Source organism: Oncorhynchus clarkii, chromosome 21 (genome assembly GCF_045791955.1).
Source record: "Oncorhynchus clarkii lewisi isolate Uvic-CL-2024 chromosome 21, UVic_Ocla_1.0, whole genome shotgun sequence".
Classification (NCBI taxonomy): Eukaryota; Metazoa; Chordata; class Actinopteri; order Salmoniformes; family Salmonidae; genus Oncorhynchus; species Oncorhynchus clarkii.
This window is the reverse complement of record NC_092167.1, coordinates 30,532,885-30,555,154: the sequence shown is the minus strand read 5'-3', so window position 1 is coordinate 30,555,154 and position 22,270 is coordinate 30,532,885. Positions and strand designations below refer to the sequence as shown.

General features: G+C 46.0%; 1 protein-coding gene across 1 annotated transcript; it reads left to right on the top strand.

Annotated features, from left to right (window-relative positions):
- Window positions 1-7,516: 7,516 nt before the first annotated feature.
- LOC139379393 (ATP-sensitive inward rectifier potassium channel 10-like) lies at window positions 7,517-21,342 on the top strand. Its single transcript, XM_071122200.1, has 5 exons — window positions 7,517-8,018; window positions 8,265-8,476; window positions 9,266-9,397; window positions 9,583-9,760; window positions 20,927-21,342. Exons 1-5 carry the CDS (start codon window positions 7,667-7,669, stop codon window positions 21,340-21,342), a joined length of 1,290 nt encoding a protein of 429 aa, XP_070978301.1. The 5' UTR covers window positions 7,517-7,666.
- Window positions 21,343-22,270: the final 928 nt, after the last annotated feature.

Genomic DNA, 22,270 nt, shown 5'->3' with positions numbered 1-22,270 from the left:
AAACAATAAAAATGAACAGTAAACATTACTCACAGAAGTTGCAAAAGAATAAAGACATTACAAATGTCATTATGTACGGTATATACAGTGCCTTGCGAAAGTATTCGGCCCCCTTGAACTTTGCGACCTTTTGCCACATTTCAGGCTTCAAACATAAAGATATAAAACTGTATTTTTTTGTGAAGAATCAACAACAAGTGGGACACAATCATGAAGTGGAACGACATTTATTGAATATTTCAAACTTTTTTAACAAATCAAAAACTGAAAAATTGGGCGTGCAAAATTATTCAGCCCCTTTACTTTCAGTGCAGCAAACTCTCTCCAGAAGTTCAGTGAGGATCTCTGAATGATCCAATGTTGACCTAAATGACTAATGATGATAAATACAATCCACCTGTGTGTAATCAAGTCTCCGTATAAATGCACCTGCACTGTGATAGTCTCAGAGGTCTTCCTACGGCGGCCTTTCTCAATAGCAAGGCTATGCTCACTGAGTCTGTATATAGTCAAAGCTTTCCTTAAGTTTGGGTCAGTCACAGTGGTAAGGTATTCTGCCACTGTGTACTCTCTGTTTAGGGTCAAATAGCATTCTAGTTTGCTCTGTTTTTTTGTTAATTCTTTCCAATGTGTCAAGTATTTATCTTTTTGTTTTCTCATGATTTGGTTGGGTCTAATTGTGTCCTGGGGCACTGTTGGGTGTGTTTGTGAACTGAGCCCCAGGACTCATCTCCAGGTTCATCTCTCTGTAGGTGATGGCTTTGTTATGGAAGGTTTGGGAATCGCTTCCTTTTAGGTGGTTGCAGAATATAACGGCTCTTTTCTGGATTTTGATAATTAGCGTGGATCGGCCTAATTCTGCTCTACATGCAATATTTAGTGTTCTACGTTGAACATGGGGGATATTTTTGCAGAATTCTGCATGCAGAGTCTCAATTTGGTGTTTGTCCCATTTTGTGAATTCTTGGTTGGTTCTCTCTCTCTCTCTGATCCTCATACCACTCTCCCTTCTACTCCTCTGCGTTCTCCCTCCTCTCTATAACACCCTCTCCCCGGTCTCGCTCATTCTTTTACTCCTTTCTTCATCCTCATCCGCAGGACATTTACATTTTTTTATTTATTTTTTATATGTGTATATATATTTTGTATATTCATTTATATTCTTTATTATTACCTTTATTGTTTTATTTCACTTTGACCTGCATTGTTGGAGCTCTTTCAGGTTATGAACATTTTCACTGTACCATATAATTACACCTGAAACTTCTGTACATGTGATCATTAAAATTAGAATCTAATCGTTCCAAAAAATAACTTGCTAAGGAGAGAGAGAACATTATTTCATACAATGACACAACAATACATCTGCTATTAACCACCGGCAAAAAAAATAATAATCATGTTCATGTTCTTCACCTGAGAAAATCCTAAACACGCTTCAGTGTGCAATAGGTAACACTTCTATCTCCATATTTGCCTCCTGATAATGCAAAATGCATCAAGGAGTTCCAGGAGAATATGAACTCTGTGGTGACATCTCTACAAGACATCACTGAGGGTTTGGAGACACTGAGGGCAAGTAGCTCTTTTAACATAGGAAATTACAATTTCAATTTCAATGCTGGGGTAAATGCTGGGGCAAGGTTGGGGAGGGGCCTGGGGTGCATACCAGAGCTCTTCCGATTTCTCCGGGTGGCCACCATTGGCAATGTGGTACAGTTTCTCCGGGTGGCCACCATTGGCAACTTCCAGTACAGTTCGTGTGGCTTAGGTGGCGACAGGAACATTTTCAGATATTTTTGTATCTGTTGATATCTTCCTCATCGCCATGAATGCCAAAGAGATCACAACATCCGACAGGCGAAGGCGAATGAGCAGCCAGGTGATACCAGTATGTTAGAAGGGATAGACACAGACTCCACCACTGAGCTGAACCCTGCATGTGAAGAACCAAAGGCTGAGGTCAAGTCAGAGACCATGAAGTTCATCCAGACGATCAGACAGACAGCTGAACATCTACAGGAGAGCCTGGACGAACTGAGTGACATCATCTCATTCATTCCTTAGAGGACTGTTACTTAGACAACTGAGACGACTCAGTTTTATTGATTTTAAAAGACGTAGAAACAAGAAATAGAACGGAAACACAGGTATTGGCAGTGTGACTCTGACACCCTGATAGGCCTACAGGTTGTAATCACGAGCAAATTCCTTTTTCCATTCTCAAATGCTTGCACAATACATCCACAGGTACACCTCCAATTGACTCAAATGATGTCAATTAGCCTTTCAGAAGCTTCTAAAGCCATGACATCATTTTCTGGAATTTTCCAAGCTGTTTAAAGGCACAGTCAACTTAGCGTATGTAGACTTCTGACCCACTGGAATTGTGATACAGTGAATTATAAGTGAAATAATCGGTCTGTAAACAATTGTTGGAAAAATGACTTGTGTCATGCACAAAGTAGATGTCCTAACCAACTTGCCAAAACTATAGTTTGTTAACAAGAAATTTGTGGAGTGTTTGAAAAACAAGTTTTAATGACTCCAACCTAAGTGTATGTTAACTTCCGACATCAACTGTACACACAAGCACTCTCTTTAGGGGCCCCGTGCCCGGATGAGGGAACCCGCACTCAGAGGGATGTAGACTACAGGATGGAACAACACTTGTTGGCAGGTGGGTGGATCCATGAGATTGATGAGAATGTGAAAAAGGTCCAGCCAGGGACGCACAGCTGGGGCACGCGGTAAATTCAGCTCTCGCCAAAACAAACTTCAAAGGTTGTCCTTTTATTTTTCCAAGAAGCAGGATTCTATAAGAGAGGAGATCAATATGAACATGTAATAGATATTTCACTGTTCTGGGTAGGCATAAGTGTCCAGTTGTCTTATTTGCTATGATGTCCTCGCAGTAGGAGCACGTGTAGGCTAGAGTTTCTCTCCTTGCAGGCGGACATGACATGGCCTCACAGAGCAAAGACAACATTTTTCAGTCAAGCCATTGGCCAACTTTGCCGACGCAAAATTGCGAGGAGCCAAGGCCTCAATAAAGTGTATTTTGTTACTTTTGATTTGTAACTTACCTACATGCTTTCTAATAGTGAAATAACTTCCAGGTTTGTATCTTAACCATCAGGAATTTACATGAGAAAGTTGACAAAGGCTGAACAGTCGAGGAACCCTCAACAAGGGACCCATTTACAGTGTACAGTCAGGGAAGGAGAGAGAGAGAGAGAGAGAGAGAGAGCGATAGAGCGAGAGGGTGGGAGGAGAAACTGGGAGGAGAGTTGAATTAATTAATTAAAATGTCCTGAGTCCAGTTGAGTGACTGAATAGGCTACTTTTTCCATTTATAAAGAGAGACAAGAGAAAATGTCAGAGAAGAGAGACACTCCAACTTCTACATGAACCCGAGGACCATCACAGCTTTAGATTCAACGGGGACATTGAAACTATTTTATTACATAATAACTCTGTAACAGTCAATCGGAACCGGTTCCGACTGACACTTCAGCTTCAGAGCAACCACTGATTTGTGTTTGGTAGCCGAAATTCGGTCTTAGCTACTGAAACCTGGTTGATTTGAACTAACTGTCATGTTGTTAGGCCTATTAGAATTACAACGGAAATATGTAGCACTATAATCAGGATCGAAATCTGTAGACAATGAAAGTTGGGTCTTGTGAACATCCGCGTGAGAGAACTGTCAAGTGCGCATTGCTTCAAATGCACGAGGTCGCACTGATCAACCAAAAAGGCAAATAGTCAACTTGCTCATTCTGCGACATCAATTTCTTTTCATGGTTTTTGGGCGATACAAACAACTTTTTCCAAGTTTCAAAATTGCATTCAACAATTGCAACAAAAGGTGAGTGATGACCAGCACATTAATCAATAGGCCTGAATTCAATTAGTTTTTACTACTAGATCACCATTCCCATAACTTAATGCATCTCCACGTTGTTATGATAGCGAGAGAGCAACAGGATGTGGTGACTTCTCACATGAGCGACAGCGGGGATAGTTAGATATGTGGCCTATATATAAAGGCCAGCACTCACTTGATGAAAACTCTTCATGAGTAATAACCATAGAATAAAGAAATAAACCATTTGAATGCTACTTTGGCTTGGTATTGCAAAGAGAACATAAGCAGAGAGAGCACAGGTGCATCCACACAGAGAGAACAGGATGAGTGCTACAGATGTAGAATCTTAATTTGAGCCAGTTTGTTACAGAAGGAAAAAAATCCTGCAGGAACAGTAAATGTGAATTATTATGTGGATTATAATTCATGGGCATTTTTTTTGTAGAGGTAGATATTTTTTTTGTTAGGGCAAATCAAAATATTGAGAAGCTTTTTGTAAACCTTGAATACACTACAAGTTTGCATTTCCGGCAGTGCAGGAAAACTCTCAGCAATCAAAAGAGTGATCAAATTAAGATCCTACATCTGTACTATGTAGGCTACAGGTGAGTGTTTTTTTTTGTTGTTTTTTTACAGTAGCCCGCTGTGTCTGTGGCATTTATAAGAGGGGCTGCAGTTTGTGAACACCTGCATGTACTGTATCTAAAATGACCATTTGGATGCTGGAATCATTTTTCTTCCTCCTCTCCATCACCCCTTAATAATAAGTCTGTCCATTTTTCTAGTCACCTTTACAGCATTGACTACACAGTCAATCAATACAACTATGTATTTAGTGACAGTATTTGATCTGAATGGATCCTACAGGTGTTTATGAAACATTTCTGGCAACTTGGTTGAGTCTGTTTAGGAATCAATCCTCACTTTGCTGGAGGCACGGCTGTTTCTGGAGTTTCTGTTTAAACACAGTAACAGTAACAGCCTCATGTCTAAAGTGGAAGAGAAAAGTGTTTAGATACTGGCGTTTAGTGTATATTATACTGTATATTATACTGTATATTATACTGTAGATACTGTATTGGCCATGGCGAGTGTTCTAAATCACACCTGTAGGAAGACCACCTGACCCCATGAAATTTGAATTGGACATTCCAGACCACTCACTCCCAGGCTGCAGTCGACAAGTCAAGTCTACAAATGTGTAAAACTGACACTGTTGCCCTCAGTAAACTGGTAAGGGTACAGTGTGGAAGACATACTGAAAAGGTTATTTGGAGATGTTAGATAAGGGCCAGTGTGTGGGTAGTTTGAGTACTTGAAACACAAATAGTTTGGCTAAGAAGTTGTTTTAGAATTTGTATGGATTACTTGTCGCAGTGTTTGGAGAGGCTGTGTGGGGATTTTTACACCTTATACTGTCCATGTACATGGAAGTAGGGGTGCTGATAAATCAGAATAAAAACGGCTTTATTTTTCACAATATTAGTGTACTGGGCCTGTATTACTCCTGTATGAGCAGACAAAAATAGTTGTCAGCAGCGTGGGGGGAAATAATGCTCGGAGGTCGTTGGAGTGTTGTATAGAGGTTGGGGATTTTGGTAGGGTGAACACACAGGGGAAGGAAGGAGTGTGGTGAAGTGCAACGCTCAGGAATACTAATGAGCATCTTTTTTGTCACCAATCTGTTTTAATACACCTTCTATCTCTCTCTGTCACGTGGATTTTATCTCTCTCTCCACATATCTTTCTCTTTCTCTTCCCCTTTCGCCCCCTCACACTCTCCAACATATACTCACACATGATCACACACATACGGTCACACACACACTTTCTCCCTCTCTCTCACTCAGTCGTATTTTTCAATGGTGGCTTTTGTCCCTTTCATCTACTCTCTAAACAAAGGATTCTTGTGAACACAGGACAGAGGGAGATAGAGAGAGGGAGAAAGGGATGAAGAGAGATTATAGTCGAGAGGAAGACACAGAAGTGTTAAAAGGAATACTGAATTGAGCGGAAATAATTGTAACAGTTTGGTCTATGACAATGATAAAGTGTCACAAACATTCTTTCAGGAAAAGTTAACATTGGTATAACATTGTTGTGCATGTCCCCGTGTATGTGAGTGTGTGTTTACTGTATGTGTGGGAGGGGCCTCAGTAAGGTTCAGAGGTCAGCTGTGAATGCACTTAGCCTATCACAAGTCACAAGTGCCGCCTCACCCCCCATCTTAGTATTCTGAGCACAGACATTTAAACAGATCCCTATTCATACTCACAGTGAGCCCCAGCACTAGAGAGAGAGAGGAAGGAATAGAGCAAGCGAGTGGCGACACAGAGAGAAAGGCCAGAAAGGAGAGTGTGTATCAGAGTGCCTTAGTTCTCTGGCTTTGCTACGCTTGGTTATTTTTTACTGGGTCCGGAAAGCAGAGGCAGGAAGAGACAAATGGGACCGTTTAGCCAAGAAAGAGGGCAAGAGTGTGAGAGCGAAAGAAAGAAGGCTAGAGAGAGAGAGAGAGAGGGAGAGAGAGAGGATGCAGAAGGACATCCAAAAGGATGCTCGGGCCAAAGTCACACACAAACAACAAGTATCCATATCCACAAAGGAGAGAAACATGCCTCTTACTAGCCCCGATAACACACAAGCTATATTCTCCAGGCTATCCTGCATCCACAAACCACACCAAGTAATTCATTCTCGGACACCGAAACACATTTATTGGGAGGTGAAAATAAGCTCAATAAGTGACAGCTGTATAAGGACCCGATGAATGTCCCATTTGAGCTGCACGTGGTAGTAGACCACTGGGGTAGTGTGGGTCTAATCATCAACGTAATCAACTATTATAGGCCCCCTATTATAGGGTAATAGTTTGAGGTCTTATGAAAGTCCACAACCACTAAAAGTGTAAAGCAGTAAGACGATTCCACCTTTTATTTTATTTTAATCATTAGGGATGAAGGGATAATGAAAGAGATGTCAGACCATGTCAGGGATTAAAGCACATTTGTAAACGGTTGATCCAGCATCTCTCATTCACAGATATTCACATTCACAGATATTTCTTTGTCTTTATTTGTTACTTTTATTGTCTTATTCTTATTTTTTTTGAGTTCTATATTTTTTTTTCTCCCAACTGCTTTGTGGGTTAGGGTTTGTAAGTATGTGGCGCATGTGACAAATACAATTTGATTTGATTTGATACTCCATGCTGCTTTTCTATTCCAGTGCTTGAATGGGGAATAAGTGAGCCTTGTTTCTGTCCATCTCGATCGAGCCAGCCTGATGTGCTGCAGACACAGGAGTCCCTTAGCATTATAGATGGGTTTTTTTAACGTGAAAAGACAGCTGCAACTTCACTCTGAAAGGGGGATTTTTACTTTGAAAGGGGAGCTGCTGCTCCATCTGCTCCATCTGAAAAGAGAGGGATGAAGAGAACGAGTAAGAGAGAGTTTTAAATGGACCACCTTGGACAGCAACAGGCCTGCCTCTGTCCACTTACATTTATAATCTCCCTATCTTTCTCTCTCCATGTCCCCCCCCCCAAAAAAAGTTCCACTCCTGTCATCTCTTTCATTCATCCCCTTATCAACTTTTCTCCTCTATTCCTTTCCTATTCTCTCCTTTCTCACAAACCCCATCTTTTCAACTTGTTTTTCATAAACTTTATATCTTCCTCTTTCTGACCCCCTTGCCCTCTTCACCCCTCTCCCTCACACTCCTTTTCCTCCCGCTTATCCACTCAATCTCCCCCTCAACCCTGGTTTTCGATCCCTCTCCTCCCATAAAGCTGCAGCCATGACCTCGGCCACTCCCCCGTCCTCACGTGGCTCCTCCCCCGAAAAGGTGTGTCACTCAATGACGCAGACAGAGGTTCTGAAGCCGCTGCTGGGGGCGGCAGGGGAGGCAGCGGCAACGGTCTGTGCGCTCCGACGGAGACGACGCGTTCTCTCCAAGGACGGGCACAGCAACGTGCGCATCGAGCATGTGAGCGGGCGCGGGGCGCTGTACCTGCGTGACATCTGGACGACCTTCCTGGACATGCAGTGGCGCTACAAGCTCTTCCTGTTCTCGGCCACCTTCGCCGGGACCTGGTTCCTGTTCGGGGTTCTGTGGTACCTGGTGGCGCTGGTGCATGGAGACCTGCTAGGTGAGGATGGAGGGAGGGGAAAGGGGGAGCAGAGGGTGGAGAGGGCAGGGGCGGAGAAAGAGAGAGAAGGCGATAGAGAACGTAAGTCGAGAAGAGGGAGAATGAGAGACGTGTAAGAATGTGCCTTCCTTAGTTTAGCCCTTTCTCGGGTCATATCCGCAATTTGTTCTTCAACCGCCTGGCATGTCAAACAATCTGCTCAGAACCTTGCCTCTTTCCCTGTATCTCTGCTCTCCCTCCTTCCAGAGTTTGACCCGCCGTCCAACCACACCCCGTGTGTGATGCAGGTGCAGACCCTAACAGGGGCGTTCCTCTTCTCGCTGGAGTCCCAGACCACCATTGGCTACGGCTTTCGTTGCATCACAGAGGAATGTCCTGCCGCCATCATCCTCCTCATCCTCCAGCTTGTCATTACCATGGTTCTGGAGATCTTCATCACAGGAACCTTCCTCGCCAAGGTACCTCATCGTGTCCTGGGCATATCAATATCATGGTTACTATTACCATCCCATTCATTAATAAAGCCTATTACCACACTACACTCAACAGATTATTGTGTACATCAAGAATGGTCCACCATCCAAAGGACATCTAGCCAACTTGACACAACCGTGGGACGCATTTGAGTCAACATGGGCCGGCATCCCTGTCGAACGCTTTCGACACCTTGTAGTCCATGCCCCCAGACGAATTGAGGCTGTTCTGAGGGCAAAATGGGGTGCAACTCAATATTAGGGGTTCCTAATATTTTGTACACTCAGTGCCAATACTATGACACATTTGAACTTTGGATCGACACACATGACCAATGTTCGGTAATATAGTCTGGCCACCATATGCACTGCATCCAGACGTCCAACACACAACAGTACAACTATATGCACTGGCCCTACTCAGCACTGGACTCCTGTGTAAACAACAGTGTTAATTATCCTCCCCTTTCCCCTCTTATCTACGAGGGTCAGGGTTATCATTCTGGCCCCTCAATAATAAGACTTACAAGCCCTTTCTTTATTTTTCACTCGGTTATCTATCTATGTGTGTGTGTGTGTGTTGGGGCTGGAGGTTAAAATGATAGGAAGTGCATGCCATGTACTGTACTGTATGTATTGCTAAGGAGACGGACGGCAGGTTGTTAACAGCCTAACAAATAAACAGGACATGTTACCGGTAGCATTGTGGGTAGTGTAGTTCACCATGCTACATTGTGTGGCTCTGACACACTCTCCCCCCCCCGTCTTCTTCAGGTGGCGCGGCCCAAGAAGAGAGGCGAGACAGTGAAGTTCAGCCGGCACGCCGTGGTGTCCAATCACGAGGGCCGACCCTGCCTCATGATCCGAGTGGCCAACATGCGAAAGAGCCTGTTACTGGGCTGCTCGGTAGAGATAGCGTGTGTGTGTCTCTGTGTGTGTTAGTGATTGAGTATTACAAAAATAAAAAACATAGTTCCTGAAAAAATGGATCACCATGGTAGATATAGGTTGTCGTCATGTTGTCAAGCTTCTTCAGGATTCTCACTCATGTACCGCCATACAATTTAATATGACTCCATTTTGGCTACCAGGTAACAGGGAAGTTGCTCCAGACATCCCAGACCAAGGAGGGGGAGACGGTGCGACTGGACCAGAGGAACGTTCCCTTCCAGGTGGACATGTCCAGCGACAGCCCCTTCCTCATCCTCCCACTCACCTTCTACCACGTCATTGATGACAGCAGCCCACTCAGAGCCTGGGCCATCAAGGGTACGAGTCTCAATAACGTTGACACTTTTATTGCAGTGGGCAAAATCAGGGTCACACAGAGAGATTCTTGGTAGTCTTAAACAAATCTACTGTGAAACAAAAGTATACGCCTCACACACATGGTTACGGGCTTAAAAAAAAGAAGACACCTGTCAGATATAGAGTTAAAATGTATTCAATTTTGAGTTTGCATCCCAATATTACACTTTCTATACACATTGCAGAAGACTGAAATATAACAAAACAGTTTGACATAGAAACACAAGATTTTAGACGTTTCAAAAAAATAAACCAAATCTGGATTAATTATGAAAAATATGAATAACATTCCACACACAAAGCCAAAGAGTGCGCTTTTGGTCATTGACTGCAGGAAAAGGCTACCATTATGTTTTCTTTGCGCATGTATGATGAGTAACCTTGCCTGACACCCGAAGAGTCATTGGAGTTGTGTATTCTTGTTCTATAGGCCCCATTTTATGTCAAGTGTCCTGAAAGCCATGTCTTCACATGGGAGTAATATAGTAGGCAGGCATAGTGTAGTTACAGGTACATTGTAGTGTTCAGGTGCAGTGTAGTGTTCTCCTTCCCAAGGTGCTGTTGTAGCAGTGTTTTTTGGGGGTTTAGTGAACTACGGTACTGTACAGTCCGTGTAAAGTAGGTGAAGTTGTTGCTATCGTTTACATCTCACATATCTTGATCCTCAATGGGAGGAGAGGGTCCGTTGGGGTGTGGGGACTGAAACCAATCTGTGTGGAAAGAAAGAGAAGGGTGAATTTAGGGAGGTTCGAGCTGAGTGTTGTGATGGAGAGAGGGGACATTGGCAGTAGAGGGATGGGGGAGCATGTTTGTATGTGTGTCTGTGTGTGCGCATGCATTCTGTATGTGTATATATGCGTACTGAATGTTTATGTGTGTATTCTTACATACTATGTGTGTGTTTTGAGGGACCGCACTGGGAGAGGGCTCTTTCTCTCGCTCAATGTGTGTGTGTGTGTTTGTGGAATGTGTGTGTAAGTGGGTGCCAGGGTGTCTCCTTAGAAGACAATGGGGTACAGTCCGATGCAGTGAGGGGTGGGGGATCCTGTTACAGGAGGACAGGCCTCTCATCACCACTAACCACAGGGTTATTACCGACCCACTCTGAATGCTGATCTACCTCTACACTGCTCTACCTCTCCACTACTACGCTGCTCTACCTCTCCACTACTACGCTGCTCTACCTCTCCACTACTACGCTGCTCTACCTCTCCACTACTACGCTGCTCTACCTCTCCACTACTACGCTGCTCTACTGCGCCACTACTACGCTGCTCTACCGCGCCACTACTACGCTGCTCTACCTCTCCACTACTACGCTGCTCTACCTCTCCACTACTACGCTGCTCTACCTCTCCACTACTACGCTGCTCTACCGCTCCACTACTACGCTGCTCTACCTCTCCACTACTACGCTGCTCTACCTCTCCACTACTACGCTGCTCTACCTCTCCACTACTACGCTGCTCTACCTCTCCACTACTACGCTGCTCTACCTCTCCACTACTACGCTGCTCTACCGCTCCACTACTACGCTGCTCTACCGCTCCACTACTACGCTGCTCTACCGCTCCACTACTACGCTGCTCTACCGCTCCACCTCACCTCTCATCACCACTAACCACAGGGCTATTACTGACCCACACTGACCAGTGATCTACCTCTCCACTCCTTCACTGCTCTACACCCTTAGAAAAAAGGTGCTATCTAGAACCTAAAAGGGTTCTTTGGCTGTCCCCCACCCTTTGAAGAACTAGTTTTGGTTCCAGGTAGAACCCTTTCCACAGAGGAGTTTTGGTTCTACCTGGAACCAAAATGTGTTATTCTATGGGGACACCTGAAGAACCCTTTAGGAACCCTTTTTCTAAGAGTGTATCTCTCAATTCCTTTGCTGCTCTATTGCTTCGCTCCTTTGCTTCTAACTCTCTACTCCTTCACTGCCCTACTTCTATTTTTCCACTCCTTTGCTGCCCCTCCACTCCTCTCTGATACGGACTCTCGTTCCTATCTCTCCACTCCTTCACTGCTCTACCTCTCCACTCCTCTCTGATACTGACTCTCACTCCTCTCCACTCCTCCACTGCTCTACCTCTCCACTCCTCTCTGATACTGACTCTCACTCCTACCTCTCCACTCCTCTCTGATACTGACTCTCACTCCTCTCCACTCCTCCACTGCTCTACCTCTCCACTCCTCTCTGATACTGACTCCTTCCTATCTCTCCACTCCTTCACTGCTCTACCTCTCCGCTCCTCTCTGATACTGACTCTCACTCCTACCTCTCCACTCCTCTCTGATACTGACTCTCACTCCTATCACTCCACTCCTCCACTGCTCTACCTCTCCACTCCTTCACTGCTCTACCTCTCCACTCCTCTCTGATACTGACTCTCACTCCTACCTCTCTACTCCTCTCTGATACTGACTCTTACTCCTACCTCTCCACTCCTCCACTGCTCTACCTCTCCACTCCTTCACTGCTCTACCTCTCCACTCCTTCACTGCTCTACCTCTCCACTCCTCTCTGATACTGACTCTCACTCCTCTCTCCGCGCCTCTCTGATACTGACTCCTTCCTATCTATCCACTCCTTCACTGCTCTACCTCTCCACTCCTCTCTGATATGGACTCTCCTTCCTATCTCTTCACTCCTTCACTGCTCTACCTCTCCACTCCTCTCTGATACTGACGCTCACTCCTCTCTGTTTTATCTGCAGCACTGTGTGGTATGTATGTATGCTTATCTCTCTACATCTCTCTTCCTGTGCACCCCATCGTTCTCTAGTCACCGAAGCAGTTCTCTTTCTCTCTCTATTTCCTGTCTATCATGAATTTCTGTCTAGTTGAGCCGCCAGACTCCTGTTAAATTGACTGTGCTCAGATTATATGGTATTGTATTACTGTACACATAATAAGGCTTTTAAATGATGCTTGATCCCAGATAACACTCCATTTTGCTTTGGCTTCATGCGGTGTACCTTGAAAATGTAAGTAATATCTGATCAAATCTTAATACTGTATGAAAGTAGCATGCATAATACTACTATTAGAAGTATCATAATACTAATAGTACATAATACTACAGTCATTTCCCCTGCAGTATCTATGGATCTAGCTTATAATACGGCCTCCTCTCACAGTAGCTCTGCTCGCAACTCCTCATGATGGATTTCTGTAGATATATCTGGACCTCTTTGCAATGGAAAGGGGTTACCATGAATTTGACAGTAATTTACAGGCAGCTCGGTGTCAAGTAAAATTCTCTTTTTGACCCTTGCCTGTCCTGACTCCGAGCTCGCCTGCCTGACCACTCTGCCAACCCCTGAGCCTGCCTGCCGACCTGTACCTTTGCCCCCTTCTGGATTATCGAGCTCTGCCTTACCCTGACCCTGAGCCTGCCTGCCGGCCGTCTGGTACCGTTGCCCCACCTCTGGTTTACTGACCCCTCCTTGCCTTGACCTGTCTATTGTCTGCCCCTGTTGGAATATTAAACTATTGTTTATTCGATGTGGTCTACATCTGGGTCTTACCTTCATACCTGATCATACGAACTGGCCATGACTGACCCAGCAGACCCGGACCAGCTGCGCAGCGCCATCTCCTCCCAAGGAGCCTCCATTGGTAGGCACGAGGAATTTCTTCATGGGCTGATGGAGGGGGTCCAAACGTTGGCTGACTGCCATGACCTGGCGTTGGACATGATGCTGGAGCAATTCCGTGGTAACCCCACCGCCCCTCAGCAACTCTGCGGTTAGCAGCGCCACCCCACCGGCCACTCCACCTTCCCGGGAGCCTCGGTTACCTCCTCCGGAACGCTTTAAAGGAGAGCCGAGCACCTGTCGGAAGTTTCTAGCTCAGTGTGCCTGCAATTTAGAGCTTCAGCCCTCCTCCTTCCCCTCGGATCGCTCCAAAATAGCCTACCTCATCACGTTGATGTCTGGAAGGGCTCTCACCTATTTGTATATATCTATATATATATGGGAACCGGCTATATGCCGACTATATGCGCAAGCCTGGAGGGGTTCATTGGAGTGGTGAGGAAGGGCTTTGATGCCCCGTTCTCTGGGAGAGAAAATGCCTGGAAGCAAATCCAGCTCTGGCAGGTTGCCTGCACTGTGGCCGACTATGTGGTGGGTTTCTGTACTTTGGCAGCGGAGAGTGTGTGGAACTCGGAAGCACTGTTCGTCATGTTCCTGCACGGCGTCTCGAGGAGGTTAAAGATAAGCTTCAGGCTCGGGAGATACCCACAGATGTTGACCACCCTCATCGCTTTGACCATCTGCATCGATGGGCGATTGCAGGAACGACGGATGGAAAGGAAATTCGGAATCCCATGTCCAGGGATTCCACCTCGCCTCCAAGTCATCCCTAAAGTCCCTGATGGTCCCGTGGCCAAGAGCACCCAAGATTTTCCGACCTTTCTCAAGAGTCACCGAGGAGGGCCGAGGCACTGTATCCCGAGCCCGTGCAATTAGGCAGGGCTGGGCTGTCGCCAGCGGAACGTCAACACCGGATCAGCACAAGGAGCTGTCTGCATTGCGAGAGTTTGTCATTTTGTCTTTCTACCTGGTAAAAGACCAGGCTCATGGGTAGGAGCGAGTACTCTGGTGGGCCATATGGGAAAGTTTTCTGCTTCCCTTACTCGTACCCTGTCATTCTGCTGTGGGGAAACCAGTCAGAATCTCTCCGGGTCCTTATTGACTCCGGGACTGGTGAGAGCTTTTTGGACACCACAATGGCTTCTAAGCTGAACATCCCCATTCAGCTACTCTCCATTCCCGTGGATGTTAGAGCGTTGATCGATCTATAGGTCGGGTCACCCATAACACCACTCCCATCAAGCTGGGTGTGTCAGGGAATCAAAGCGAGACCATTCAGTTCCTGCTCATGAAGTTCCTCCAGATCTCAGTGGTTTTGGGATTCTCCTGGCTCCAGTGACACAACCCACTCATCAACAGGTCTATGGGTGCCATCATGGGCTGGAGTCTGTTCTGCCACGCCCATTGTCTGAAGTCAGTGCAACCTTCCCCGGGACGTCTTCCTGGGTCCTCAGAGGTGGTTCTTGATCTCTCAACCATTCCCGCGGAGTACCAGGATCTCCGGGATGTGTTCAGCAAGACTCGGGCCACTTCCCTTCCGCCGCACCGCCCATATGATTGCGAGATTGACCTTCTCCCTAGCACCACGCCGCCCCGGAGGAGTCTGTACTCGCTATCGGGACCTGAAACCAAGGCTATGGATGACTACATTGGGGACTCCCTAGCTACTGGATTTATCTGTTCCTCTTCCTCTCCCAGTGATGCAGGGTTCTTCTTCGTGGAAAAGAAGGACAAGACCCTGTGCCCGTGCATCGACTACCGGGGACTCAGTGACATCACTGTAAAGAACCGTTATCTGCTACCACTCATTTCCTGGGCCTTTGAGCCGCTCCACTGTGTTCTCCAAGCTGGATCTACGTAACGCCTAGCACCTGGTGCGAATACGAGAAGGCCATGCCCTTAAGCCTCACCAGCAGGCTCTGGTGAATGATGTTCTCCGCAACACGGTGAACCATTTCGTCTTTGTCTACATTGATGACATCCTCGTCTTCTCCTGCTCCCTCAAAGAGCACGTGCTCCATGTCCAGCAGGTTCTCCAGCGCCTTCTGAAGAACCAGTTGTTTGTTAAGGCGGAAAAGTGCAAGTTTCATAGCTCCACCATTCCCTTTCTGGGCTACAGAATCTCTGCTGGGTGCGTCAAGATGGATCCCAAGAAGGTGAAAGCGGTGGTGGATTGTCCAGGGTGCAGCTGAAACACTTCCTTGGGTTCGCCAACTTTTATCACCCTTTTATCTGGGGTTACAGCACCCTGGCTTCCCCCCTGTCTGCCCCCACCTCTACGAACCAGGCATTTTGGGATCTTAAGCTGCATCACTGTGCCTTTTCCAACCGCCTCATCGCCACGGAGAGGAATTACGATGTGGGGAATCGGGAGCTTCTCGCGATGAAGATTGCATTGGAGGAATGGAGGCACTGGCTTGAAGGGGCAGAACATCAATTCATTGTGTTGGACCGACCACAAAAACCTGGAGTATCTCCGCACTGCTAAGAGCCTCAACTCCAGGCAGGCGAGATGGGCCCTGCTAATTACCCGGTTAAAATTTTCCCTCTCCTACCTACCGGGGTCCAAAAACATCAAGCCGAATGTCTTGTCTCGTCGCTATAACCCCACAGCTACCACCCCGGAGCCCGAGACCATCCTTCCCACCTTGTGCCTGGCGACGGCACTCAGCTGGGGTATCGGGAAACAGGTCTGGGAGGCGCAGCTGTCCCTGTGAACGCTGATGGGGTCCAGATAACCGGATGTTCGTGGCTGACGCTGTCCGCTCCGCAGTCCTGGAGTGGGCCCATTCCTCCAGGCTTGCCTGCCACCCGGGCTCCCAGCAGACCCTGGCCTTTGTGCGACAATGCTTTTGGTGGCCTACCATGGTTCCCAACGTTTCCGCCATTGTTGCCGCCTGCACGGTCTGTGCACGAAACAAAACCCCTCGCCAAGCTCCAGCTGGCCTCATCCAACCTCTGGACTTTGTCACAGGACTCCCACCGTCTGCTGGCAACACCGCAATCCTGACCCTGGAGGATCGCTTTTCCAAGGCTGCCCACTTAATTCCTCTCCTCAAGTTACCCTCTGCCAAGGAGATGGCCCAGCTCAGGGTGCAGCACGTCTCCACCAACCCCACCACCTGGAGCCAGCAGCTGGTGTGGGTGGAATATGCCCGCAACACCCTTCCTTGCCATGGGCCTATCACCGTTTGAGTGTTACCTGGGGTCACAGCCCCCGTTCTTTCCTGAGCAGGAAGAGGAGGTCGGCATACCTTTTGCCCAGATGTTTTTCCGTTGCTGTCGTCGTATCTGGGGGAGAGCCGGTCGGCCCTCCTCAAGAGCACCTCCAGGCATCTACGATAAGCGGATCGCCATCAACCGGCTCCCCGGGATCGTTGAATCCCGCAAACTCTCCCCCCAGTTTATCGGCCCATCTCCAAGATCATCCCACCTTTCATGTGTCCAGAGTCAAATCCATGTCTCACAGCCCTTTGTCTCCCGTTTTTCCAGTCTCTCTTTTCTCGCCCTCCTGGTTTTTGACCCTTGCCTGTCCTGACTCCAAGCCCGCCTGCCTGACAACTCTGCCTTACCCTGACCCAGCCTGCCGTCCGGTACCTTTGCCCCACCTCTGGTTTACTGACCCCTGCCTGCCTTGACCTGTCTATTGTCTGCCCATGCTGGAATATTAAACTACTGTTTACTCAATGTGGTCTGCATCTGGGTCTTACCTTCATACCTGATAGAGCATGTCTATGTTTGAATAAAATCAGCTGGCAGTGGCTGGGTGGAGGTGGCAGTTGTGGTAGCCACTGCTGTGTCCAGGGTTGGCGAAGGTTGTTGTTGCTGGGAAAACTGGGAACCGTGCAGATGCTGGGGGCCGGGACTGTAAACCACAAATTGGTGCTGGGACTGTGAAATAGGAACTGGGATCCAGGAACCAGTGCAAGTGACGGGTCGGGATCTGTAGAGAGCCAACCCCTCTTTTTACGCTACTGCTGCTCTCTGTTCATCATATATGCATAGTCACTTTAACCATACCTACAAGTACATACTACCTCAATAATCCTGACTAACCAGTGTCTGTATATAGCCTTGTTACTCTTATTTTCAAATGTCTTTTTACTGTTGTGTTATTTCTTTACTTAACCACACACACACACACACACACACACACACACACACACACACACACACACACACACACACACACACACACACACACACACACACACACACACACACACACACACACACACACACACACACACACACACACACACACACATATACCTTTTTCGCACTATTGGTTAGAGCCTGTAAGTATTTGGCGCACGTGACAAATTAACTTTGATTGGATTTTGATTTGAAGATAGGCCATGTGGAGATGTTCATATTGAAACACATCATCCTTTTGTTTTGTTTCTAACTTGTTTGATAAGATTAGTACAGATTTTCCTCAGGGACCCCACATGGGGCACCGACCAAGTTTGGAAAACACTGTACTGACCTCTTTCTCTGCTCTTTCTCTGCTTTCCTCTACTTCCTCCTGTTTGCATTGCAGCCTGCCCCAGCCTCACCACTGAGCACCACATCACTGTCTGTCTCAGTAGCCTACTTTGTTATGCAAAGTAATTATGAGAACTTAGTAACCAATTTATTTATCCTGCTGAGGCAGGCTCTGTTTCAAGTTAGCTTCTTACTTCATCCTTCTAGCTAGCTAAGTAATACTAGCCAGCCTTTGCCGGGAAGCTAGCCATCTGAATGACATACAGTTGAAGTCGGAGGTTTACATACACCTTAGCCAAATACATTTCAACTCAGTTTCACAATTCCATACATTTAACCCTAGAAACAATTCCCTGTCTTAGATCAGTTAGGCTCACCACTTTATTTTAAGAATGTGAAATGTCAGAATAATAGTAGAGAGAATGATTTCTCAGCTTTTATTTCTATCATCACATTCCCAGTGGGTCAGATGTTTACATACACTCAATTAGTATTTGGTAGCATTGCCTTTAAATTGTTTAACTTGGGTCAAACGTTTCAGGTAGCCTTCCACAAGCTTCCCACAATAAGTTGGGTGACTTTTGGCCCATTCCTCCTGACAGAGCTGGTGTAACTGAGTCAGGTTTGTAGGCCTTCTTGCTAGCACACACTTTTTCAGTTCTGCCCACACATTTTCTATTGAGGTCAGGGCTTTGTGGCCACTCCAATACCTTGATTTGTTGTCCTTAAGCCATTTTGCCACAACTTTGGAAGTTTGCTTGGGGTCATTATCCATTTGAAAGATCCACTTGCAACCAAGCTTTAACTTCCTGACTGATGTCTTGAGATGTTGCTTCAATATATCCACATAATTGTCCCTCCTCACGATGCCATCTATTTTGTGAAGTGCACCAGTCCCTCCTGCAGCAAAGCAAACCCACAACATGATGCTGCCACCTCCGTGCTTCACGGTTGGGATGATGTTCTTCAGATTGCAAGCCTCCCCCTTTTTCCTCCAAACAAAACAATGGTCATTATGACCAAACGGTTCTATTTTTGTTTCATAATACCAGAGGACATTTCTCCAAAAAGTATGATCTTTGTCCCCCATGTGCAGTTGCAAACCGTAGTCTGGCTTTTTTATGGCGGTTTTGGAGCAGTGGGTTCTTCCTTGCTGAGCGGCCTTTCAGGTTATGTCGATAAAGGACTCGTTTTACTGTGAACTTTTGTACCTGTTTCCTCCAGCATCTTCACAAGGTCCTTTGCTGTTGTTCTGGGATTTATTTGCACTTTTCGTACCGAAGTATGTTCAGAACACGTCTCCTTCCTGAGCGGTATGACGGCAGCATGGTCACATGGTGTTTATATTTGCGGACTGTTTGTATGGTGGTACCGTCAGGCATTTGGGAATTGCTCCCAAGGATGAACCAGACTTGTGGAGGTCTACAATTTTTTTTCTGAGGTCTTGGGTGATTTCTTTAGATTTTCCCATGATGTCAAGCAAAGAGGCACTGAGTTTGAAGGTAACCCTTGAAATACATCCACAGGTACACCTCCAATTGACTCAGGCTAATTGACATAATTTATCAGAAGCTTCTAAAGCCATGACAATTTTCTAGAATTTTCCAAGCTGTGTAAAGGCACAATCAACTTAGTGTATGTACACTTCTGACCACTGGAATTGTGATACAGTGAATTATAAGTGAAATAATCAGTCTGTAAACAGTTGTTGGAAAAATGACTTGTGTCATGTACAAAGTAGATGTCCTAACCGACTTGCCAAAACAATAGTTTGTTAACAAGAAATTTGTGGATTGGTTAAAAAACTAGTTTTAATGACTCCAACCTGAGTGTATGTAAACTTCCAACTTCAACTGTATAAGTGACTACCAGTTGTGCACTCATTCTCTGAGAGTTGTTTTTTTGTTTGTTTGGGGGAATTGCAAACACCGTCAGCAGCGTCTCAAGTTTTGCCTACTTCTCCACTTCTCCACTTCTCCACTTCTCAGGCCTCAGGCCTGTGCCAAGAGAGGGCGGACTTAGCCGTTTGAGATAGTGGCGTTATGGTGTTGGCGTAGGAACCGGCGTAGGAACTGGGGCAGGTTCTGAAGAAAAAGCTCCTCTGACTAACTAGACTGTCTACCACATACCATGCATTTTGTACTATATGTATGTATGTATGTATGTATGTATGTATGTATGTATGTGTGTGTGTGTGTGTGCGTGCGTGCTGGCACCTTAATTGGGGAGGATGGGCTTGTGGTAATGGCTGGAATGGAATGGTATCAAATACATGGTTTCCATGTGTTTGATGCCATTCACGCCGTTCCAGCCATTATTATGAGCCATCCTCCCCTCAGCAGCCTCCACTGGTGCATGCATACGTGTGTGTGTGCTTGTGCGTTCGTGCATGGGCATGTGTGTGTGTTACGAAACACTGTTTTTGCCTCAGTGAGAGCAGTACTGGGTTCAGGTTAGGATAAGGGCTGTTTTCACAGATGACGAAAGTGTGGGCTGTTGACGCAGGTGTGTGCTTGTTGGAGTGTATATGCCTTGTAGCGTATTATTTGTGTAATGGTGGCCGTGTGTTAGTGAAAGGTGATGCGCATGTTAATGGTATCATTATGTATATGTTTTCTTTAATGGGTCTTTGTATGAATGGGTGATCGGATTTCAGGAACAACCGCTTGAACAGTGTGCTTGATGTTCTTTATGAGTATAATAATTTTTGTTTACAGTAAGTGTGTGTTTTTGTGAGTAGCTGTGTGGGTTTTATGTTTTGGAGCAGGCTTGTGGAAAGAGAGTGTGTGTATGGTAAGAGGCCACACACTAACTTCTCTCAATGGACTGTGTTTATAGCTCAGTCGCCATGGTGCAACTTTAGCTTTGGTTTTATGCAAGGAAGTCATTTAGTCCATACATTTTGTGATCTGGATTCAGCAGAGAAATCAGATGGTAAGTCAAGATATAACATCTAGCCTGTTATTGTTACAGCCCCTTCTGGCTCATGCATATTTAGTGCTAAAGAGTTTGTATCTTTCTTTCATTCTCTCTGTCGTAGGAGGGGGATGGACGGATCCGGATCTGGCAGACTTTGAGCTGCTGGTGATCATGAGTGCCACGGTGGAGCCCACCTCCGCCACCTGCCAGGTGCGCACCTCCTACCTGCCTGATGAGATCCTGTGGGGGTACGAGTTCCCCCCCGTGGTCTCCCTGTCCCCCTCGGGGAAGTATGTGGCCGACTTCGCCTTCTTTGACAAGGTGGCCAAAACAAAGACCACCCCCCTCGTCAAACAGGCCTCGCCCCCAAGCCCAGCCATGCGCTCCTCCCTTTACCATGGCAGCAACAGAGGGGGCGCGGAAAAAGGGGCAGACCCGGAGAAGATCAAACTGGAGGAGGGCTATAGAGGGGAGGAGAGGGGGAGGGACAGGGGGCGAGATAGTAGTCTTCTCAGTGTCCGTATCAGCAATGTCTAGAGAGAGAGAGAGAGAGAGCACTAGTAGGATGCAATGAGAGAGCAAGGAGATATGACAGGAGATATGTATGGACATTGAACAATTATCAAGTGAGAAAACATTATTGAATGCAATAGAGAAGAGCTGCTCCCCTGTTGGGAAACGTGAACACAAAACACACACACTTACACACACATGCGCTTGTGTTTTGGATTTGATGGGAATGTATCACCCCTTGTGGTTGATGAGGATTCCACAAGCAATAACCTGGAAAGGGACAACAAACTGTACATCCGATCTGGGTTTACTGTACTGTAATCAAAGATGGACTAAAGGGGCTTTTTAAACTTCATATGTCTGTATTTTTTTTAATGAAAGTACTTGTGTAACTATAAAGGTTGACTGGTTTATGTGAACATAACATGGTTTACTTGGACATAATCACAGAATCATGGTACTGTCTGTTTTTTACACAAAAAGGTACTGGGAGTGGAAGCACTGGAAAACAAACTTTTTTTCTTGAAGGATTTTGACTGAATATATCATATTGTATGTACGTGCATTTGTCCCTATCGATGCGAACATTGCCAGTACTCATTCTTCTGAATATATGTTTAGCAGGGCTGGGGTAAATTACGTTTTAATTCCAGTCAAAAAAGTAAAGTAAACCAAAATCCAAATCCAAATGGTCCTTCTTGAAAAGCATTGAAAATAATTGTAATTGCAGTGTACATCCTCAATTGTCTGGCATTGAAATGGAATTGACACCAACCCTGATGTTCAGAGTTTGTTCTTTTATTTTTTCTTTTCACTGGAATATATGCATTGAAGATGTATGTTAACAATACTAAAAGCACTTTAACTTGGTGGAAAATTGTACTTTACACAATGGAGAGCAATGGGACTAACTTCCTAATTTCATGCGCTGTGTGTGTGTCTGTGTGCGTGT